The following is a 17,573-nucleotide window of genomic DNA, read 5'->3' on the forward strand; positions in this document are numbered from 1 at the left end:
TTTTTTTTATGTACTGTAAATGCTCAATTCCTAAGGATAGTGTTTCAGGGCAAGTTGAGTGTAATTGCTAAATAATATAGTAATTCTCTTTTTAAATGAGTCATACTTGCGTTGTTCCAGATGCTCCTGCATGCATGTGTGTGCATGTATACATGCATGCATGTAGGTGTGTGCACGTGTGTGTGTGTGTGTGTGTGTGTGTGTGTGTAGGCAGGCATGAGTGAGGCCTCCCCTTGGGGGAAGTCACAGCCATCTCATAGGAGTTTGCACATTTACACATTTGGGTTTTAAATGTTGTGCCACATCCTGGGCTTTTAGGTGCTGCGGATTATGTATAATAGATGACCTGCATTTACAGAGATGTGTGCTATACAGATGTAAATGTTATTATAGCTTTTATATTTTATGTTCTTGTTGAAAGATCATTTTGTCTTTGAATAATATGGCCGCTCAATTTTTTTTGGAGGGGAGGGGGTTATCTTTAAAAGAGAATATGAAATGGATATTGCACATCATATATTTCTTAAAAGTAATTTGGAATTTTAGGGTCTGGGATTGGGGCTGACTGATACACTGCCGTGATGAGATATAACCCCTGGAAAATAACAGCACCTGCACATGCCTGCATCTGTCTAACCTCATAATTCACTTTCACATTGGATTATGGATGTCTGCGTTCAGTGAGTCTATCTTCCCTTTAGGTATTATTTCAGCCCTTTGAGATAATAAGGAAAGTTTAATTGCGTTGTTAATTGATTTTTTGCACAACATTATTACCTTGATTGATTGCAGAGTTGATGAAAATGTTAGACACAGGCAGCGTGGAGTATCAGCCAGGCAAGGAGTGGGAGCCTTGTGGAGAATAGATAACCTTGATGTTAAGAGCTATATCCTTCAGATATGTCTTCCCTTGACATATTGATGGCCCCTGAAAAGGGAAAAGCTGATTGTATGCAGAATGCAATCATTAAACCCACTTCAGCTCACTGTTGATTAATTTGTTTTTTCCTGAAGGATCTAGTTATAGGGAAGGCCTCACTTGTACCAACCACAGCCATTTTCCAGGTTCCAGATTGTGCTTAACCCTCTAGGTGAAGGGAAGCGAGGAGGCTGGCTTGCCTGAGACGGGAAGATTATCTTAGGGTGCGCAGGGTGTGTGCTTAAGGCTCACAAGGTGTCTCCATGCTCGGGAACACTCTATGTCCTTCACCATAGTGCTGATTTTCCTTAAATTATTGATTCTTTAAAATGCCAATAGCAAGGAACCCTTCACTGAGACCTGGTGTAGGATGAAACTGTCACTTGGAGATTCTCAGGAAGGTGTTCACCAGTCCAGTGGTGTCGGGAGAGACATGGCACTCAGGAGCTTTTATTATACATTAGGTAAAACCCTGCATGAGATTGCCCCCATGATTGGAGAATCTAGTTGTTATTGGGGTGTGCCTGTGTGTGTGTGTGTATGTGTGTATGTGTGTGTGTGTGTGTGTGTGTGTGTAGAGAGGATAAGAAGGGATTTCTGCAGACAGTTTCTTATATTGTCAATTACTCCTCTCCCTGGCCTTATATGACACTTTCTTAGAAAAGTTTATTGAAAGCCATCATCATTTTTTCTGAGTCCAGGGCCATCTTCATGGTAGCAAAAATCAGGTTGATTGATTAATAGGACTTCTGTCCTGTTTCCCTCCCCTCAACTCACACCACTTCATTCGCAACTGCCCAACCCTGCACAGAGACTCAGTGGGCTGAATTTATGGGCAAAGAACCCCTCTGGAAGAATGCAAGCTCTTATACATGCAGTACTCCTAGAGAGCCTCATCTTCTAGGGAGAACGGATTGCTTCTTCTGCCACCCCCTCGCCAGCTTCCATGCTTATTACTCATGGAACATTCTGGCTTATTTTGCCCTCTTCTTTCCTTTGTGGCTGTGCCCAATGTTCATTCAAATAAAATTTCAATTGTATAGCATTGCTGGAGGCCTACCAATAGTTACATCAGCTTCCTGGAGTCCTGAGCCCCCCCAGGAGAGGTCATGTGGGCTTCTCCCTGCACCACAGAGCACCCTGTAGACGGAATTCTCTGTGTGATGCTAAGCACAGTTTCTCCTCAGGCTGCCCCACCCCCTGCATTATGAGTCTTTCTTCTCCTGAACTCACCACTGGTGCTCAGGGAGTCTAATATCCATAGAGTCTTGGCCCTCAATTACCGTAATGGCTTATAATGAGATTTTGGCCAAGTAGCAGGTAGCAGGTTATTACTTCCTGCTCAGCATGGGCAATGTCTACGCTGTTAATTTGTGTTGCCGAATGTGGCTTAGAGCTGGGCATCAAACTGTCGGAGCCAGATGTATTCTATTAGGTGCGAGGCTCACATTGGCCCATGGGCAATTTTTTCCCCCCAATATGGAAGCATGTTAACTCACCACAGGGTGAATCCTGACAAATTCAAGCCAGCCAAATAAAAGGGGTGATATCCCAAGCCATCAAAGTAGTACATTCTAGGGACAGATAACACCTGGTACCACCCACTGTCAGCAGTGTCTCTCTGACTGGGGCATTCTATTGATAGGCAAAAAACACACCCATCTTAATATTGCTGGAGAGGCTCTGGTGCCTTCATTAAGTTTTAATGAGCCTGACCCTAATGAAAGCCCTTATAACATGCTCTTCTACTATTTTCCTTGTCTTTATCTTGGGCAGAAAAAAATGTACAGAGGTTCATATAACTCTTATAACCTGCTTTCTACTATTAATTCTTCCTTAACCTACAGTTTCTGGCATTAACATATACATACACATATACATTTACATATATACATGCACGCACACACACACACACACACACACACACACACACACACAGCTTTTTCCCAAAGCAGGTTAGAGGATGGGAAGTTGAAGATCAGGAAATTATGAACATATTTTATCATTTGGCACTGGGATGAGCTAGTGTCCAAGAATTATGCTGTGCTTTCTGCAACAACAGACTGGGTCATTTTTTGTGAAGCAAACTTCTTTTGGTTAGATTATATATCATCAGATTCCCTTTGTTTTCTTTTCGGAGAAAGCAATTTAGGGTGTGCTGGAATTAGGAAAGATTATGGTGATATCAGTACAGGAAGAGTTTGTTTGGATTCTAATGAAGGGCAGGTGGAGACTGGACCAATGGGCCCAAGTAAGGAAGGCCTTTTCCCCAATCCTTGCAGGGTTTGAATTATGACAAACCCAGTTGTTACAGGGTCTGCTTAATTTTATTTGAAAGGTTCCTTTTTTTTTTTGTTTTTTGTTTTGTTTTGTCTTTGTAGCTTGAAGAATTAGGAAAACAAGAAAGCAACTTGTCTTTATTTTCAGTGACTCTCTTGAGAAATTTCAGCCTGCAGAACCAGACAGAACTGTGGATGTTCCCTGCTTTTGATGTAAGCTCTCTAATAGGAACAGATCTGAAGCCCAAAAGCAAATTTCTGCTTGAGAGCAAAGCCAAAATTCCCATTCAGACTCTGCAGGAGGACCGCCACTGCTCAGATTTCTTCATACAAGATTCTGTCAGTTTTGGGGGAGTCCAAAGTCTTTCTGTGAAATTTTTCCTGCAAGTTATTTTTTGGTTATACTCCATAAATGATTGTTCAGATCTATTCTACTTATCCAAAGAAACTGTTTTCTTCTTTTTTCCTGTTAATGTAATTGCACATCACTAAAATTTGAATGTTTATGGTTTTTGTTTTAGATAAAGAGCTGGAACAACCTTTTATTATTATTATTATTATTATTATTATCATTATTATTATTATTTAGGTATCATTAGCTTTCAGACTGCTATTGGGGATAAAATAAAACCTCCATTTACCAAAACTCAAGACACTAGAACCCTCAGTTAACCAGATTTTTAGATCTCTGATTTTAGACAGTCTTGATTTTACAAGAATAAAAAGTAATGTCACGAGTTTTACTTTTTAAAAAGAAATAAGGGCCCCTCAGTAGGTTGTCCTAAAACAGTGTTTCTTAAAGATGGTCCCTCAGCATCGGCATCACCTGGGAACTTGCAAAAATGCGTACTCTTGGCCCCAACTCAGATCCATGGAATCAGAAACTCTGGGGAATGGGGCTTGGCAAGCTGTGTTTTAACAGGCCTTCTCAGTTATTCTGATGCATGGGCAAGTCATAGAACCACTGTCCCAGGGCCAACCCATACATTTCTACCTATAACTGTCCAGGGATGTATAATAAATTCTGGGGTTCAGAATAAGTATGCTGAGATCTTTTCATCTATTCCACAATTTAAAAACAATGTACTGCATACCTACTGTGCCCTTGGCTTTACGATGCATGGGCGAAAATCTATTGTTTTCGATTTTTTGGAGCTCATATAAGCAGGAGATCCTAAGATCTTGAGAAATGTTCAATCTGCAGTCTTCCCACCCCAGCTAATCTCCTAACTGTACTATCCTCACTAAAGGCACTCAAGAAATACTCAGTTGTGGTCACTATGATTACCTAGTAAGACAGTGAAACTGACTTTGCTTTTAGTGTCTTATGTGTGAAAATTCAAAAGGGTTTCTAGCTAACCATGAGTTAATGAGATAATTTAATTAACAAGGACCCAACATTCTCCGAGTGACTAGTCAGTCACATGACTGTTATATTAGGAAAGCTAAGAAGATGTGTGAGGGCCATTTTATACTTGCCTCACTGACCACTTGAGAGGCCTCTCGGCTGAAATGGAGAATAACACCTGGACCCAGCTCTGGTTTCCCCTGCCTAGAAGGCCAGTAACTCCAATTTGTGTTTACTCCTTCCCTGATTGAATCCACTCATGTATTTTTATCCTATAAAATTCTAATTTAAAATGCCATTCCCTAGAATGTTATACCTTTATTGCTGTTTGTTTGTTTGTTTTTTAATAATGATATGTTTGAAATATCTAGAAGCCCACAAATACCTCTTTCTCCTAAAGGGAGGTGATCATTTGTTGTTCCAGGCATGAAAATAGTTACTTGACCCATGTACCAGAGACCAATGATGGGGATCAGATGAGGATCAAACAGCAGCTGGAATTATTGTCATATTTTTATCTGAGTAGCTTCTGCCTCTCTTTTTTGATGACACTCAGACCAGGTACCCTGAGAGGGAAGACAATGCTAGGTAGATTTCGGGGGAGGGGGAGCATTAAAAGAGGATAACTTTGTGTGTATTGATCCATTTTTCATTTTTATTTATTTTTACGTTTTTTACTTTTTTGACTGTCAAATGATGGCATATCTTTTTGAACTTTCGTGGTAAAAATGATGTTTTCCCCCTAAGAAATGCAGGAAATCTTTAGTATTTTGAATGCTTCTTTACATTTGTGGAGGTGATATGCAAAAATCCCCAATCTCTGAGCCTGGAAGATTAATTAGAACAATTGATGGTAAAGAAATACAGTCCCTGAAATTGAGGCAAGAAGAACCCCAAAATGGGGGGCAAGGAGTGTCTGATAGCCCCATTCCTGAAAACCTTCAGCACAGATTGACCAAACATGACATACTGATCATTAAGGAACCTATAATTGGTGACCAAAAGCACAGTGTGGCTGTAATGGCTCTCCCTGAATAGTTGCCGCCATTTATTTATTTATTTTTTTAAAAGCAAGCGGCTGCTTTCCTAAATTCATGCTGCCCTCTAGTGGTGATGCTCCCGACTTCAGCTAGAAGGTGGAAAGGATGAATGTAGAGATAATGGCGGGAATGGAGGAGGTGGTGACGGGGTGGCTTTTTCCTTTCTTTCTTTTTTCTCTCCTGTCTGAAAGATGTCTGAGTTTCTCACTCAAACATTGAGAAAGAAACGTGAGGCCAGAGCACTTGACCACTGTCCGCTTTGACTGACAGCCTGGCTGATGTGACATCCATCACGGACCCGCACTGAAGGGCACTTCACAAATCTGAAGGGATTCGCATCCCATCTCGGCATGCACTTTGGAATCCAGCCCATCTCAAATCCATTAAGCCCTACTTAGAATACAGACATAGGAGAGAAGGGAAATACACTCACACCAAACTAGTCTTGCAGTTCAAGTCTCTCTCTAAGAAAAAGCAAGTAAGAATGAGCCTGCTAAGTAAGGGTGTGGGTGATCTTTGATGTTCTCCGGAGACCCCTGGTTCCTGTGAACAGGACTGAACAAATAAATAATGAATTTGAAAAGTAAGCGGAAAAGCAAAATTTATATTCCTGTCGCCAAGGCAGTATCTTATAATTCAGGGATATTTCTGGGCTAGATAGAGTTGTATGGGTGCCTGGTCCGGTTCTGTCACCTTCCAAAAGCCAGTTGGAACCTTATTTTTCTCCGCTGTAAAATGAAAGAATTTACCTAAAATGAGGTTCTTTAAATTCTTTCTCAGCTTGAGAATCCTCCAATACAGTTAAAGAAATACTTACAAAGAAAAGTTTACCATTCTGTATTGAAGCGTACTAGGCAGTACAGCAAATCACAGAGAATCCTTATAGGATAGTATAAACAATTCATTGTTTAGGAAGTCAAGAATAAAAACTGTTTCAGCCTTCATCTTTGGCTTGGACCAAAAAAAAAAAAAAAAAATGTAACCTGAGGCTAAAAAACAAAATTTGGACTGCTAAGAAGATTTAGCAGTTTATTTGGGGGTTGGGGAGGAGAGGGGTTGTTGGAGTAAGGAAATATTTACCATGGAGTTTGACCTCTCATATTTATAATACATTTCTGTTTGATTGAAATACAATGTGTATAGAGGTAGGAGCCAAAAAAGGGAGCTCCCAATAAAGGGGGCTAGTGAGCCCACCCTCCAATCTGAGAATCTTTCTGTCAGTTGGTACTCACTTGTTACTACCCCCAATCCAAAAAAAATAGGAAATTAAAAGGCATTGACATCTAAGCAAAAATACATTGTCTGTTTCCTTTCCAGGATTCACATAATGGAAATATTCCCTGCCAGATAATGTTTAATCTGTTAGCCTAATATTTCTTTCATGTGGAAAGGACTGAATGGCCCACTCAGTCCGGATAGAGCCACAACACCTGTAACCTGAGTGTGGGGTCCAGGACCCAAGATGGGAGAGTAGAGAATGTCACTAAGGATCTGCTCAAAGATGCAGTTATTTCTCAGACTTGGACCAGCTTTTCCATTTTCCACTGACAGATTATATGACAGACTATATGAGGAACTTGCCCTGCATTTTTTTCACCTCTCTCTCCTTCCCCACCTCCCCTTCTTCTTCTAAGATGACAAGCCTGATTTCAGCTGCCCTGGGAGCCCAGGGTACGTTTTCTAGAGGCTCTGGTTTGTCACACGACAATGAGCCTGCCCACTCTGTGACTACCTGTTTAGCCTCCCTGGTCTGGGAGGCTAGCCCCACAGCCTTGCCGGCTGATCACCTTCACGACAAATTTTGCCAATATCCCTTCCCTGCTGACTGACTTCCTTCCCCTGTTTTTCCTTCCCTACAAACAAGTGGGTGAGACTTGACAAGGCCCAGCATTTGTCTGAGCAGGCTGTATAATCTGTCCTCTCCCAGTGGAAAGCCGCACTGGACGGGTCTGAGCATTGGAGTCAAATGCCCTCTTGTCAAAAGGATAGGTTGCCTGGCATTTTTGCTAGCTTTCTTTCCAGGTATGGTGCATCCTAACCCTTGAATTGGTGCTCCACACTCTAATATTTTGTCTGGCATTTGGTAGAAGACAGCATATCAGAACCCCACAGTTTAGACCCTATCATGCACTTGGTATTCACCTTTGTCCTTCATACTCTTTGTGCTAAGAAGTGAATAAAAACTAGTGTTTACTCTACTTTATGATAACAATGTTGGTAGAAACAATCAACCTGGGAAAAAAAGGACAGCAACTAATCCTGCACGTAATATAATTTATGATGAATGAAAAACCGACCAAAGATTTATATCTTGTTGATATATTGAAAACCACACAAATACATGGGGAGGAATTAACCTTGATAGAAATAATGAAAACAAAATAAAATTGAAATGAGCTAAAACTACACACAATAAAATTTGTTGACTAAAGTTTAACAGCAGACTCAAGTCTTCTTGTCACAATTTAGATCTGCAATATTTTACGCAAGAAAATGGGACTTTGTAAAAATAAATGACTCTAAAAGAGATTTAGAAGATGTAATCAGCACAATTTAATATTTGGCCAGAGCTGATTGAGGAATTTAACCTTACTGTAAAAATTACGTGATAAAGAATTGATCCCATTGAAAATAAATTCCATAAAATGGAAATGAAAATGTTAAAAATAGAAATGGCTTTTTGTATTTAAAAATTGATTAAGGAATTAAATTGGCTAAATGGAGTTTGCTGTGAATAATTAATGCTTTCTCAAAGACAAATTACCAGACTAGTTTACATGTTTGTATTTATACACCTGAAGTCAAAGCATTCCTGGACTCAAAGTTGGAGAATTCAAATGTCTACCAATGCAAGACATCAGGGTCAGTGTAGCAGGGTAGGAATACCCCTTGTGTTGTTGTTTTTGTACAGTGAAGGTGAAACAGGAAGCATGGTTTGAAGTGGTCACTGCGGTATTTAGCAAGGACAGTGTGCAGTATCCCCCCACTCCCCCCCCCGCCCCCATGGTGCCAGAGCCCTAACAGAGGTTTTGGGGGTTATAGCATGCACTGTTGCAATGCAGTACCCCATTCCCACCCAATATGCAGATGATAAACCGAGACACTTGCCTGAAGTCATGCTCAGCTAGGTTGGGAAACAAGTCTCACACTTTTTTTTGCCTTCTCCACCCTCCCCTGGGTAAGGTGGAGAGCCTTTCTTCATTTCATCTCCAACCTAAGGCATCTCAGATGTGCAGCAGATGAAGGGAAAATATACTGGGTGGAGAAGAAGGTCTTTGTCCTCCTTCTTCAAAAACTGCTTCCCCACAATCTCTTCCCCTAAGACCTTTTAAAGTCTCTCTTCTTTATTTTGTCTTAGTATTTAAGTAGCTTACACTGAAGTAGGATGTTGTGCTAGGAGCCTGTCATTTCTCAGGCTCCACTAAATCCTGTGTGATAGCCAGAGCAGAGCTGATAGCACATCACATGGGCTGACCTCAGGGTATTGCTCCAGCTACTTCTCAAGATCATAAAACATGGGTGTTTATTCCTTTCCAGTTCCCCATGTATTCACGGCCTGCACTTAACAAAGACCGAGGAATGTGCTTTCTGGGGAATGTCCCTTCCCACTGTAAGATGTTTACAGCTCTTTAGGCCAGACGATAATGTTCACTGCACTTCTCTCTTTTCAACTAGATGTTGTGATTGCTTTGTTTTTGTGGGAGGAAAGTGTTTGGGGTAAAAACACCACCACAATTTAGGAACTGAGGCTGTTGCCTCCTATTACTCTTTGTTGTTCAATGGGGCAAATATTTAATCTGTATATATTTTCAGAGTGTTTCAAATGTCTGAAGTCATACCAGAGGTTAAAAGATGAGTGTCCAGCAATTGACATTCCTTACTTTGTGGATTCTGTGTAAATTTTATGTACATGATTATTTTAATGGTATTAATTTATTTAACAAATATTTATTGAACATCTCATCTGTACCAAGTGCAGATGCTCTCCAACTTACGAAGGTTCAACCTATAATTGTTTAACCTTACAAAGCTGTGCACATCTGATAGAAGATGTAACCCCATTGTAAGTTGAAGGGCTTACAACTTCAGATAGTTTCAAGTAATGATGCATTTTTGATTTACAATAATTTCAACTTACAATAGGTTTATTGGGATGTAGCTCCATGGTAAACAAGATGCTTCTGTATGGTTTTAGGTACCGGGTGTTAGAAATTGGGGAGGAGGGAGAATGTTATAGGGGATGACACATTTATGGACATGTATAGAGTCCCATGGAAACATTGTTCTAGAGCCTTCTGCAGTGGACCAAGACGCTCCTGATCACCTTTTCCTCTCTGTCACTGGGCCCATCTACCTCTTCACATCATTGTTATCACCTTTTGCAGGGGTCAGGAGGTACCTAGTTCCTTCGTTTCTCATACAGATGAGAGAACAGGAGTTCTGTGGGGGAACCCTTCATCCCCTGCCTCCATCTTAGGGGTAATTATAAACTCCTAGTATCACAATGGGATCAAGATATGTTTGTGATTTCATAGCTACATTTATAAACTCATATGAAATAGCATTTAAAATAATGATCCCTAAAGTGATGACTACCAAAACTAACAATAGTGATAATTATTCTATTTTACAAATATAAATGTGTTGGTCCAACCTGCACTCCAATGTCAAATGCATTTTTGTATTTTTATATGCAGATTGTTTTTCACCACTAAAATATTAATGACAGACCACTTGCTTTGATGGCTAGGCTTTAGTTCTGTTGAATACGGAGTTATGAGACTTGGGCTTATGCCAAAGCCAGTGAGACACAGCCTAGTTAGTGGTCAGCACTTCTAGCTGTATGAAATGCAGATTGCAGGAAAGTTAATGAAAACCCTTTCCTCAAGGATTTTGGGGTCCTCCAGAGGCCCCCTTCTATCCAGGTTATACTGTGGGGTTACAGGCTGGATGGGTTTCAAGGGATGACTTAGTCCAAATCAATTTTTTTATTGACTGACCTGTTGAATTTGTCTCCTGCATCAGGCAATATTGGACCTGGTGTTCTCATCTTCATAAGGAAAATATTGGAAAATGCCAAATCACCTATTTCAGAGCTAAAATGAACCTCTGAGATTATCTGGCCCCTTGCCCTTGTTTTACAAATGGGGAAACCTGCCCAGTGAGAGAAAGGGATGTGTACATGGTCACATGACTGTTGGGGCAGGGCTGGATCTAAATGCAGGTCTTCCCCTACTTCCCCTTACTAAATAGACTATTGAACTGCAGCTGGAAGTGTGAGGCCATCCAGGAATCAGGGAGTCCAGGATGCTGGATGAATGGATGTGCAAGAATTCCCTTCCCTGGACTGGGCTCTCAGGGCCTCCCCCAGCAAAATCTCTGGTACTGACCCTGCAGTCCCAGCCTCACATCCAAGAAAGGAGGCTGATTCCCACCCACTTATGCAGCCCCAAGGTTATAACTTAACCTGCATAATTAGGACGTCCATTCCAGAGGGGGAAAACATGGGAAAGATAAAGGGCCTCTTTAAAACAGATTCTTCGTGATACATTTTTTTCATAATTATAGCTTTAACAGCTTATGGTGATGGGAAAGCTGGCTACTTAAGAAAAATTAGGAGTCTCATTTGGCAGGAGAGAATTCCCCAGGGGACGATGCCCTGCCATTTTTCAGGGTCTCTCGAAAAGAAACCCCACACAGACAGCTGCACGTCAGCCTGACACAGGGCAAGCCTGCTTTACTCACTATGGCCAAAGCCAGATCTTTTAATTAAAAACACTGCATATGCCATTAAATGTGTTGTTCCCCCTCCAGTCCCAAGAAGTTGTAGTTTGAGGAGATACAAACAAATGAATCCGTTGCAGATGTGCAGAGAAACCATTGCCTACTGAGTCACAAACTAGCGGGTTCCCAAATTCCAGCCTCGGAGTGCCTCCCCATCAAAATGTTCTTTGCAAGCAAACTGTTCCCTCCGTAATTTTCACAGTTGATGGCAGTTGCCATGGCGGGAGAAGAAGGGCTGTGGGGAGGGCGAGGGAGAGAGAAACACAATGCCACCTCACTTAATTTACGAGCAGAGCCTCATATTTTACAAATAACCTTCATGATAAATAAAGGCCTGTGGCCACACATGGGACTGTGCTGTTTTGTGCATATTTGCTTTTCCTGGTTAATTTTATTTATTTATTTTTGAACACAAAAGTCATATATTGGGGGTAATCACATCCCGACTCTGAGCTCTGGGAGGAGACTCACAGAGGCAATTCTCGCTTAATTTCAGCTGCTGGAGATGGTTTGAGTTTGACAATTTCAGCCGATTCTTACCATTGCTAGCCAGAGCACCTTTCTCCCCGGGCGAGCACCAGCAGCTGGATCTCATTTTCAACTGCCAGGCCGTCCCCACGCCTTCCTGGAGCAGCCCACAGACTGAGTGCCGTCCTTTCTGGGAGTTGATTCAAGGTGACAGCTCCTCACACAATGGCCTTCTGATCACCTCAAGTAGCCAAGATATCAGTGGGGTCGGGCGTGCTCCTCCTGCAAATTCCAAATTTAGATTGACTGAGGTTATCCTTAGGCCCCTTGACCCCACCACTCCAGCAGAACAGAACTGCCAGGACCTTTGCAGCCACAGTGAGTTTTGTAATGATGTCTGGGGAGAGATGTTCTGCAGGGACAGGCAGAGAAGACCCCAAGTGATGGGGAGTGATGTCAGCTTTCGTTAGAGCCGCAGATAGCGTTAGAATATCCTTGGCATAATATGGTGCTGGTATCTCTGTCAGTATCTCTGTTTTCTGTCACCGCACACAATCCTGCGCCTGTCTGCAACCCTGATGGTGTCTTTTCAGATCAGGCTGTTGCCAGCACAGAGACTAGCTCGGCTCTTCACCACACAGCCCCTTTGTTTGAAGTCTGCCCTTTTGTCATTAATGCACTTGATGTCTATTTAAATCTGACAGTGAATGCAGTATCTGTTTTCCTGTCAAGAGATCATTGACAATATTAATACCTCATGTCCTTGCCTCATTTTCCAAGCGCTGACACCTAGCCGCAGTCTCCTGCATTCATCAAACAGCCTTCTCTCACCAGGATGTCTATAAACATTCTTGCTTCCAGGCCCAAAGAAACAGGGTAGGCCTTAAAAAGGACTTTTATCAATGCCAGCCAGAAAGAAGGCTCGGGAATGTGGCACAGAACACATCCCAGCCCACGTTCCAGGAGCATCCAGCCTGTTTCTAGGGCGGCACTTGCCATTCAAGTTGCATGTAAGTGAGATCTGGAGTTGAAGTTTACCCTGGAGAAAGGGAAGAAAAAAAAGCAGTTGAATCCGTGAATGTACTGGAGAGTTTACTGGAGAGAGGGCACTCATGGTGGGTGGTGTGTGTGTGTGTGTGTGTGTGTGTGTGTGTGTGTGTGGTGTGTGTGTGTGTGTTTGCCTTTCATCCTTTTGCTTAAGAGAAAGATTGTGTTCTTTATGATATCCGACAGACCTATCTGTTCCTTTTTATTAAAATTCATGTTATCCTAGTGCCATAGAAAGAAATTAACATCCTTTGGCCCCATGCTTCCACATTCTTCAGGGTTTATTTGAATCAATTATGTTTAAGGAAGCCCTCTGTGGATACCTGGCAGAACTGAGGCACTCCCACCCGGGCCTGTAGTGGATGCTATTCCTGGAGCAGAGCCTGATCAGCCAAGCCCACAGACCAGCAGGATCCTGGCATGGGTGACAATATTAGTACAATGCTGATGGCTGCATAATTCAGCACGATAAAGGAAACAGCTCAATGCCAACAACTAAAAGAATAATTTAGGTACCAAGAAGGGTCTCAATGAGGTTCCATCCAAGCTCAAAGTTTCCAGGCACCAGACCAATACTGAAAACCAGAAATTGGGGATTAGGGGCCAAGGAGAAAGCATGACCAAGGAGGAGGAATGAGCCACAGTAAACTTGCTTATGGGAACATGGCAGGAAGTAAAACTAATGAGAGTGAGCCCAAGGCCAGCTTTGAGGCCGTGGAACAATGTCACCCTCTCTCCATTGCCAACTCTGATAGACTATTTGACCCCAGCAATTTCTAGCTTTGTTCCAAGCCATCCAAACCAGGGAGCATCTGCTCTGTCCTTAAAAGTTTCTAAAAGTCATTTTGATCCTTATGTAAGAATAAGGTTTGAAGTTTTGTAGTGGAGAAACATCTCTTTTACAGTTGCAAAAATATTTACTACTTAGAACTTCTGATGTGAAGAACCTGGTTAATTTCAAGTGCTAATTTATCACAAATTAACCAAAAAAAAAAAAAAAATGGGCTTGTTGGTTTCACACTATCACACTGATGGAAAAAAAAAAATCATCATGTCCCTAGGTAGCTATTTTCACAGGCAGATTTGTGGCTCTTGAATGAATGTCTTATGGACATTTCCTTTCTTTGTTTTTTTCTAGTTGTGTACAGTTCAGAGACTCAAGTCTGATTAGCGCTAAGACAACTCTGTCCAACTGAATTTAAAATAGGTTTTTCTAAAAATAGAAGAAAATAAAAATGCAGGTGGCAAAAACAAAACAGATTTTTCCTTGATAAGCCTACAGAGCTTTCATAATAACTATGGAAGTGATTTCTTATGGGCATTTAGAATAAATAATGAATTGATTAAAAAGTTCAACCCTATTGTAGGGGCATTTTTCATTGTTAAGTCTCCTACAATCTCCTTGAATGAGAGGAGAGCCTTAATACGGAGCCACAGAGTTACTTAAAGTAAAACTGAAAATGGAAATCAAATGCATTCTGACCGGAGAAAGAGAGTTCAGGATGCCTGTAAGAAGCCATTTAATGGGAGGCTCTTGTTCCTGTCCATGTGGTGTTTTTTCAGTTTTTTTTTGTTTTGTTTTGTTTTTTTGTTTTTTTGAGACGGTGTCTCTCTCTGTCGCCCAGGCTGGAGTGCACTGGCGCGATCTCGGCTCACTGCAAGCTCCACCTCCCGGGTTCACGCCATTCTCCTGCCTCAGCCTCCCGAGTAGCTGGGACTACAGGCACCTGCCACCACGCCCGGCTAATTTTTTAAATATTTTTAGTAGAGACGGAGTTTCATCATGTTAGCCAAGATGGTCTTGATCTCCTGACCTTGTGATCCACCTGCCTCGGCCTCCCAAAGTGCTGGGTTTACAGGCGTGAGCCACCACGCCCGGCCATCCATATGGTATTTTGTCAACACCACCTCTCTTCCTTACTCATCCCATATGTGCTCAATGCCTGGTGCCTGCCAGAATTTGGAATATTCTCTCTGGAAGTTAACAATATTGCTTCATGATAAAGGGTATCAAAATAGTCACATTCTGGGAAGATTGTTCTACATCTTTTACTTGGGCTGAGTTCATCTTTAAACTCTTAATTTTCCATTCTTTGAAACTCTACTAAGGGAAACTGGAGTGAGGAGAGGCTACATTCTGGGGAGTAATTGGCCAAATTAGAAAAGTACCTAGCATGTGGAAGAGAAGTCATGCAGAAAGTGATATTCCTAGGAACTTGTAGTGACATTTTATTTCAGTGTCAACTCTGAGGTTGACAGAATCTTCTTGTCTGTGAGGACAAAAAGGGAGAGTTCTTCCCTTCTGGAGCTTCATCCACTTTCTGCTGCCCATTGGATCTATGATTGTCTTGCATGTCTCCTTTTCAGCACCTGTGTTTCCCTGCTATGCTAAGTGTGCCACCTGTAATGATGTGTGTCTTTTTATTTGCAGGTGTCCTGGGGAAGTGTCGCTACGTTTACTATGGGAAAAACTCAGAGGGCAACAGGTTTATCCGAGATGACCAGCTCTGAAGCCAACTTCTGTATACCTTCACCCATTTCATGAAAATAAAATCAAAAGGGAAATCAAAAATAAAGAAAACGCTAAAGGAAAAACAATAGCCCACACTGCCTCTCTTTGGGAAAAGCTATGACTTCAGCTTTTGGTACCTTCCGCTGACTTTGCCAGGCCTGTCAAGATGATCCTTCTGCCTTAGACTGAGTGGTCACATAGAGATTGACATGATTGCCCTTAAGCAGGTCTCATCCACCAGGGTGACAGACAGCGGTGGCGAAGCAACAGGGCTGACAGCATGAACACCATGATAGATTGCCTGGTCCTGCCACTGCTCACAGGGGAGCAGAGGTCACACCTGGGGCCTCCCTGGACATGCTCAGTGGCTGCAGTCAAGTGAGAAAGACTGTCCTCAGCTCGCCTATTGAATTGAAATCCCTCCGATACCATCATGCTGTGGGCTTATTTTTAGTGAAATAGTCACAGTTTAGGGGACGGCCACTCTCCCTCACTCCTTTTAAATCTTAACGTCCTGTATTCTGCATATACATAGCTCCCGTCTCTTCCCCTCCACCTTCCTTTAGCATCGATTTTATGACAGGTGGTGCATTTCAGTTTGCAGTTTTTCGGAGAACAAGGTATAACTTCCCAGCCAGGTCATACATTTATGGCTGGCTTCATGTTGCTACAATCCCTTTATTGGCGTAAATAGCTTTCCCTAAATCCCTGACTGCAAAAGCATGGACTTTTATCTTGTTTCATTCAACTCTAAATCCACTTCTTGCCCTGAATATGATGCAGTGTAAGGCAGTAAGGCATCTTTCTCAGCACGAGGGTTTGGTTGCACCAGGGACTCTTATTTATTAATTTATTTTTAACTGTACACACTTCCAGTGATGCCTGTGGCCATACTTGTGCATGGGGCTGGCTTGCTCCTTTGGGTGCTATTTAAAGGGAGTGAGGTGATGAAAGATAGAGTGAAGGGTCAGGGGTTAAAAAACAAAATTAAGACCGTTGAAAACACCCACCAGACCAAAGAGTTTTTATAGAAGGCACCTTTTGGATTTTGCATCTTTGTCATGACCTCTCAGAAATCAAATCCACAGGTTGTGAGATGGTGCTATGTCTTCCTGTATGCTTGGCTGTGCACTAGCATTAATGTCACAAGGAACATAAGTGTGATCATTGCTAGTTGGGTGACTCTAAGTTTATCTAACTTGCTGGTGCACCAGTCAAATCACTCTAGAAGATGTTCAAAAGGTTGATTGTTCTTGACACGATAGTATTTATTTTTCTGCTTCTTCTGTTTAGACCAAGTGTTCATTGTCCTCCCAGTATTAGGTCAGTTTGATGACAGCAAAACCTGAAAGAGAATCTCTCCAAGTTATAGATACTGAGGGACTAGGAGCTGCTATTGTAAAACTATGGGGACTCAGAATCCCTAAGCTGCCCAAGGAGAACCTACTTTCTCAGCTCTAGCCCGTTTACATAGCCTCTGGCCCACTGAGTCAACACAGGCCTTGAATGACATGTATTGAGGCTGGCAGGAGTCCCTGTTTGAGATTACGCAACCTTTGTTAATCAGTTCTTTAGACAAGTTAACATTAAAATCCTCAAAACCATGAATAATTGGAGAATGTTGAATGTTTGCCTTTATCTCTCAAATCCATTAGTAACTGGAGTTGAGTACCTTTTCTCTGTTTGATCTACAAAACAGCACTGGAAAAATGCTTTAAATTATCTGCATTTGGTCCCACCCTGGGTCATTGTTTAGAAGCATCAACACATGTTTTCTCCCTGGCATAATATGGGCAGCCACAGTTCTGTGCAGGGGCAGCTAGATGAGTCAGATGTCATATCCAATCTAGCCACACATATATCCTTGTCTTTATAAAAGCCCTTAACCCTGCCTCAAACAATAAAAAAGCACTTGTGAACTGACCACAGAATTTTTCCATCTTTATTTTTCTTACTTGTTTACTTTTTTTAATGTCAGAACCATTTGTATCATGCGCAGGAATGTCTCCCTCAATGTGAGCTTTGGAGGCAAAACATATTTTTGGAATGAGTTATTGACCACATTGTTTCCCTCTCTTTGGGTTGTTTATTTTCTTCCAGAATGGTGTAATAACTTTAATTAAGATTAGCTTTAATTATAAATTACCTAAAGGCCGTCACTAAGGTATATTCATCT

General features: G+C 41.8%; 1 protein-coding gene across 3 annotated transcripts in view; it reads left to right on the top strand.

Moving 5' to 3' along the window:
• The window catches only part of LRMDA (leucine rich melanocyte differentiation associated), a 1,137,585-nt gene extending 1,120,265 nt beyond the window's left edge, over nt 1-17,320 (top strand). For all 3 annotated transcript variants that reach the window (XM_063607438.1, XM_063607439.1, XM_034930898.3), the window contains one exon: nt 15,317-17,320. In XM_063607438.1, the coding sequence (XP_063463508.1) occupies nt 15,317-15,396 (80 nt within the window). In that variant the 3' untranslated portion in view covers nt 15,397-17,320. The remainder of the gene's footprint in view (nt 1-15,316) is intronic.
• Nucleotides 17,321-17,573: the final 253 nt, after the last annotated feature.

This window comes from Pan paniscus, chromosome 8 (assembly GCF_029289425.2).
Source record: "Pan paniscus chromosome 8, NHGRI_mPanPan1-v2.0_pri, whole genome shotgun sequence".
Lineage (NCBI taxonomy): Eukaryota > Metazoa > Chordata > Mammalia > Primates > Hominidae > Pan > Pan paniscus.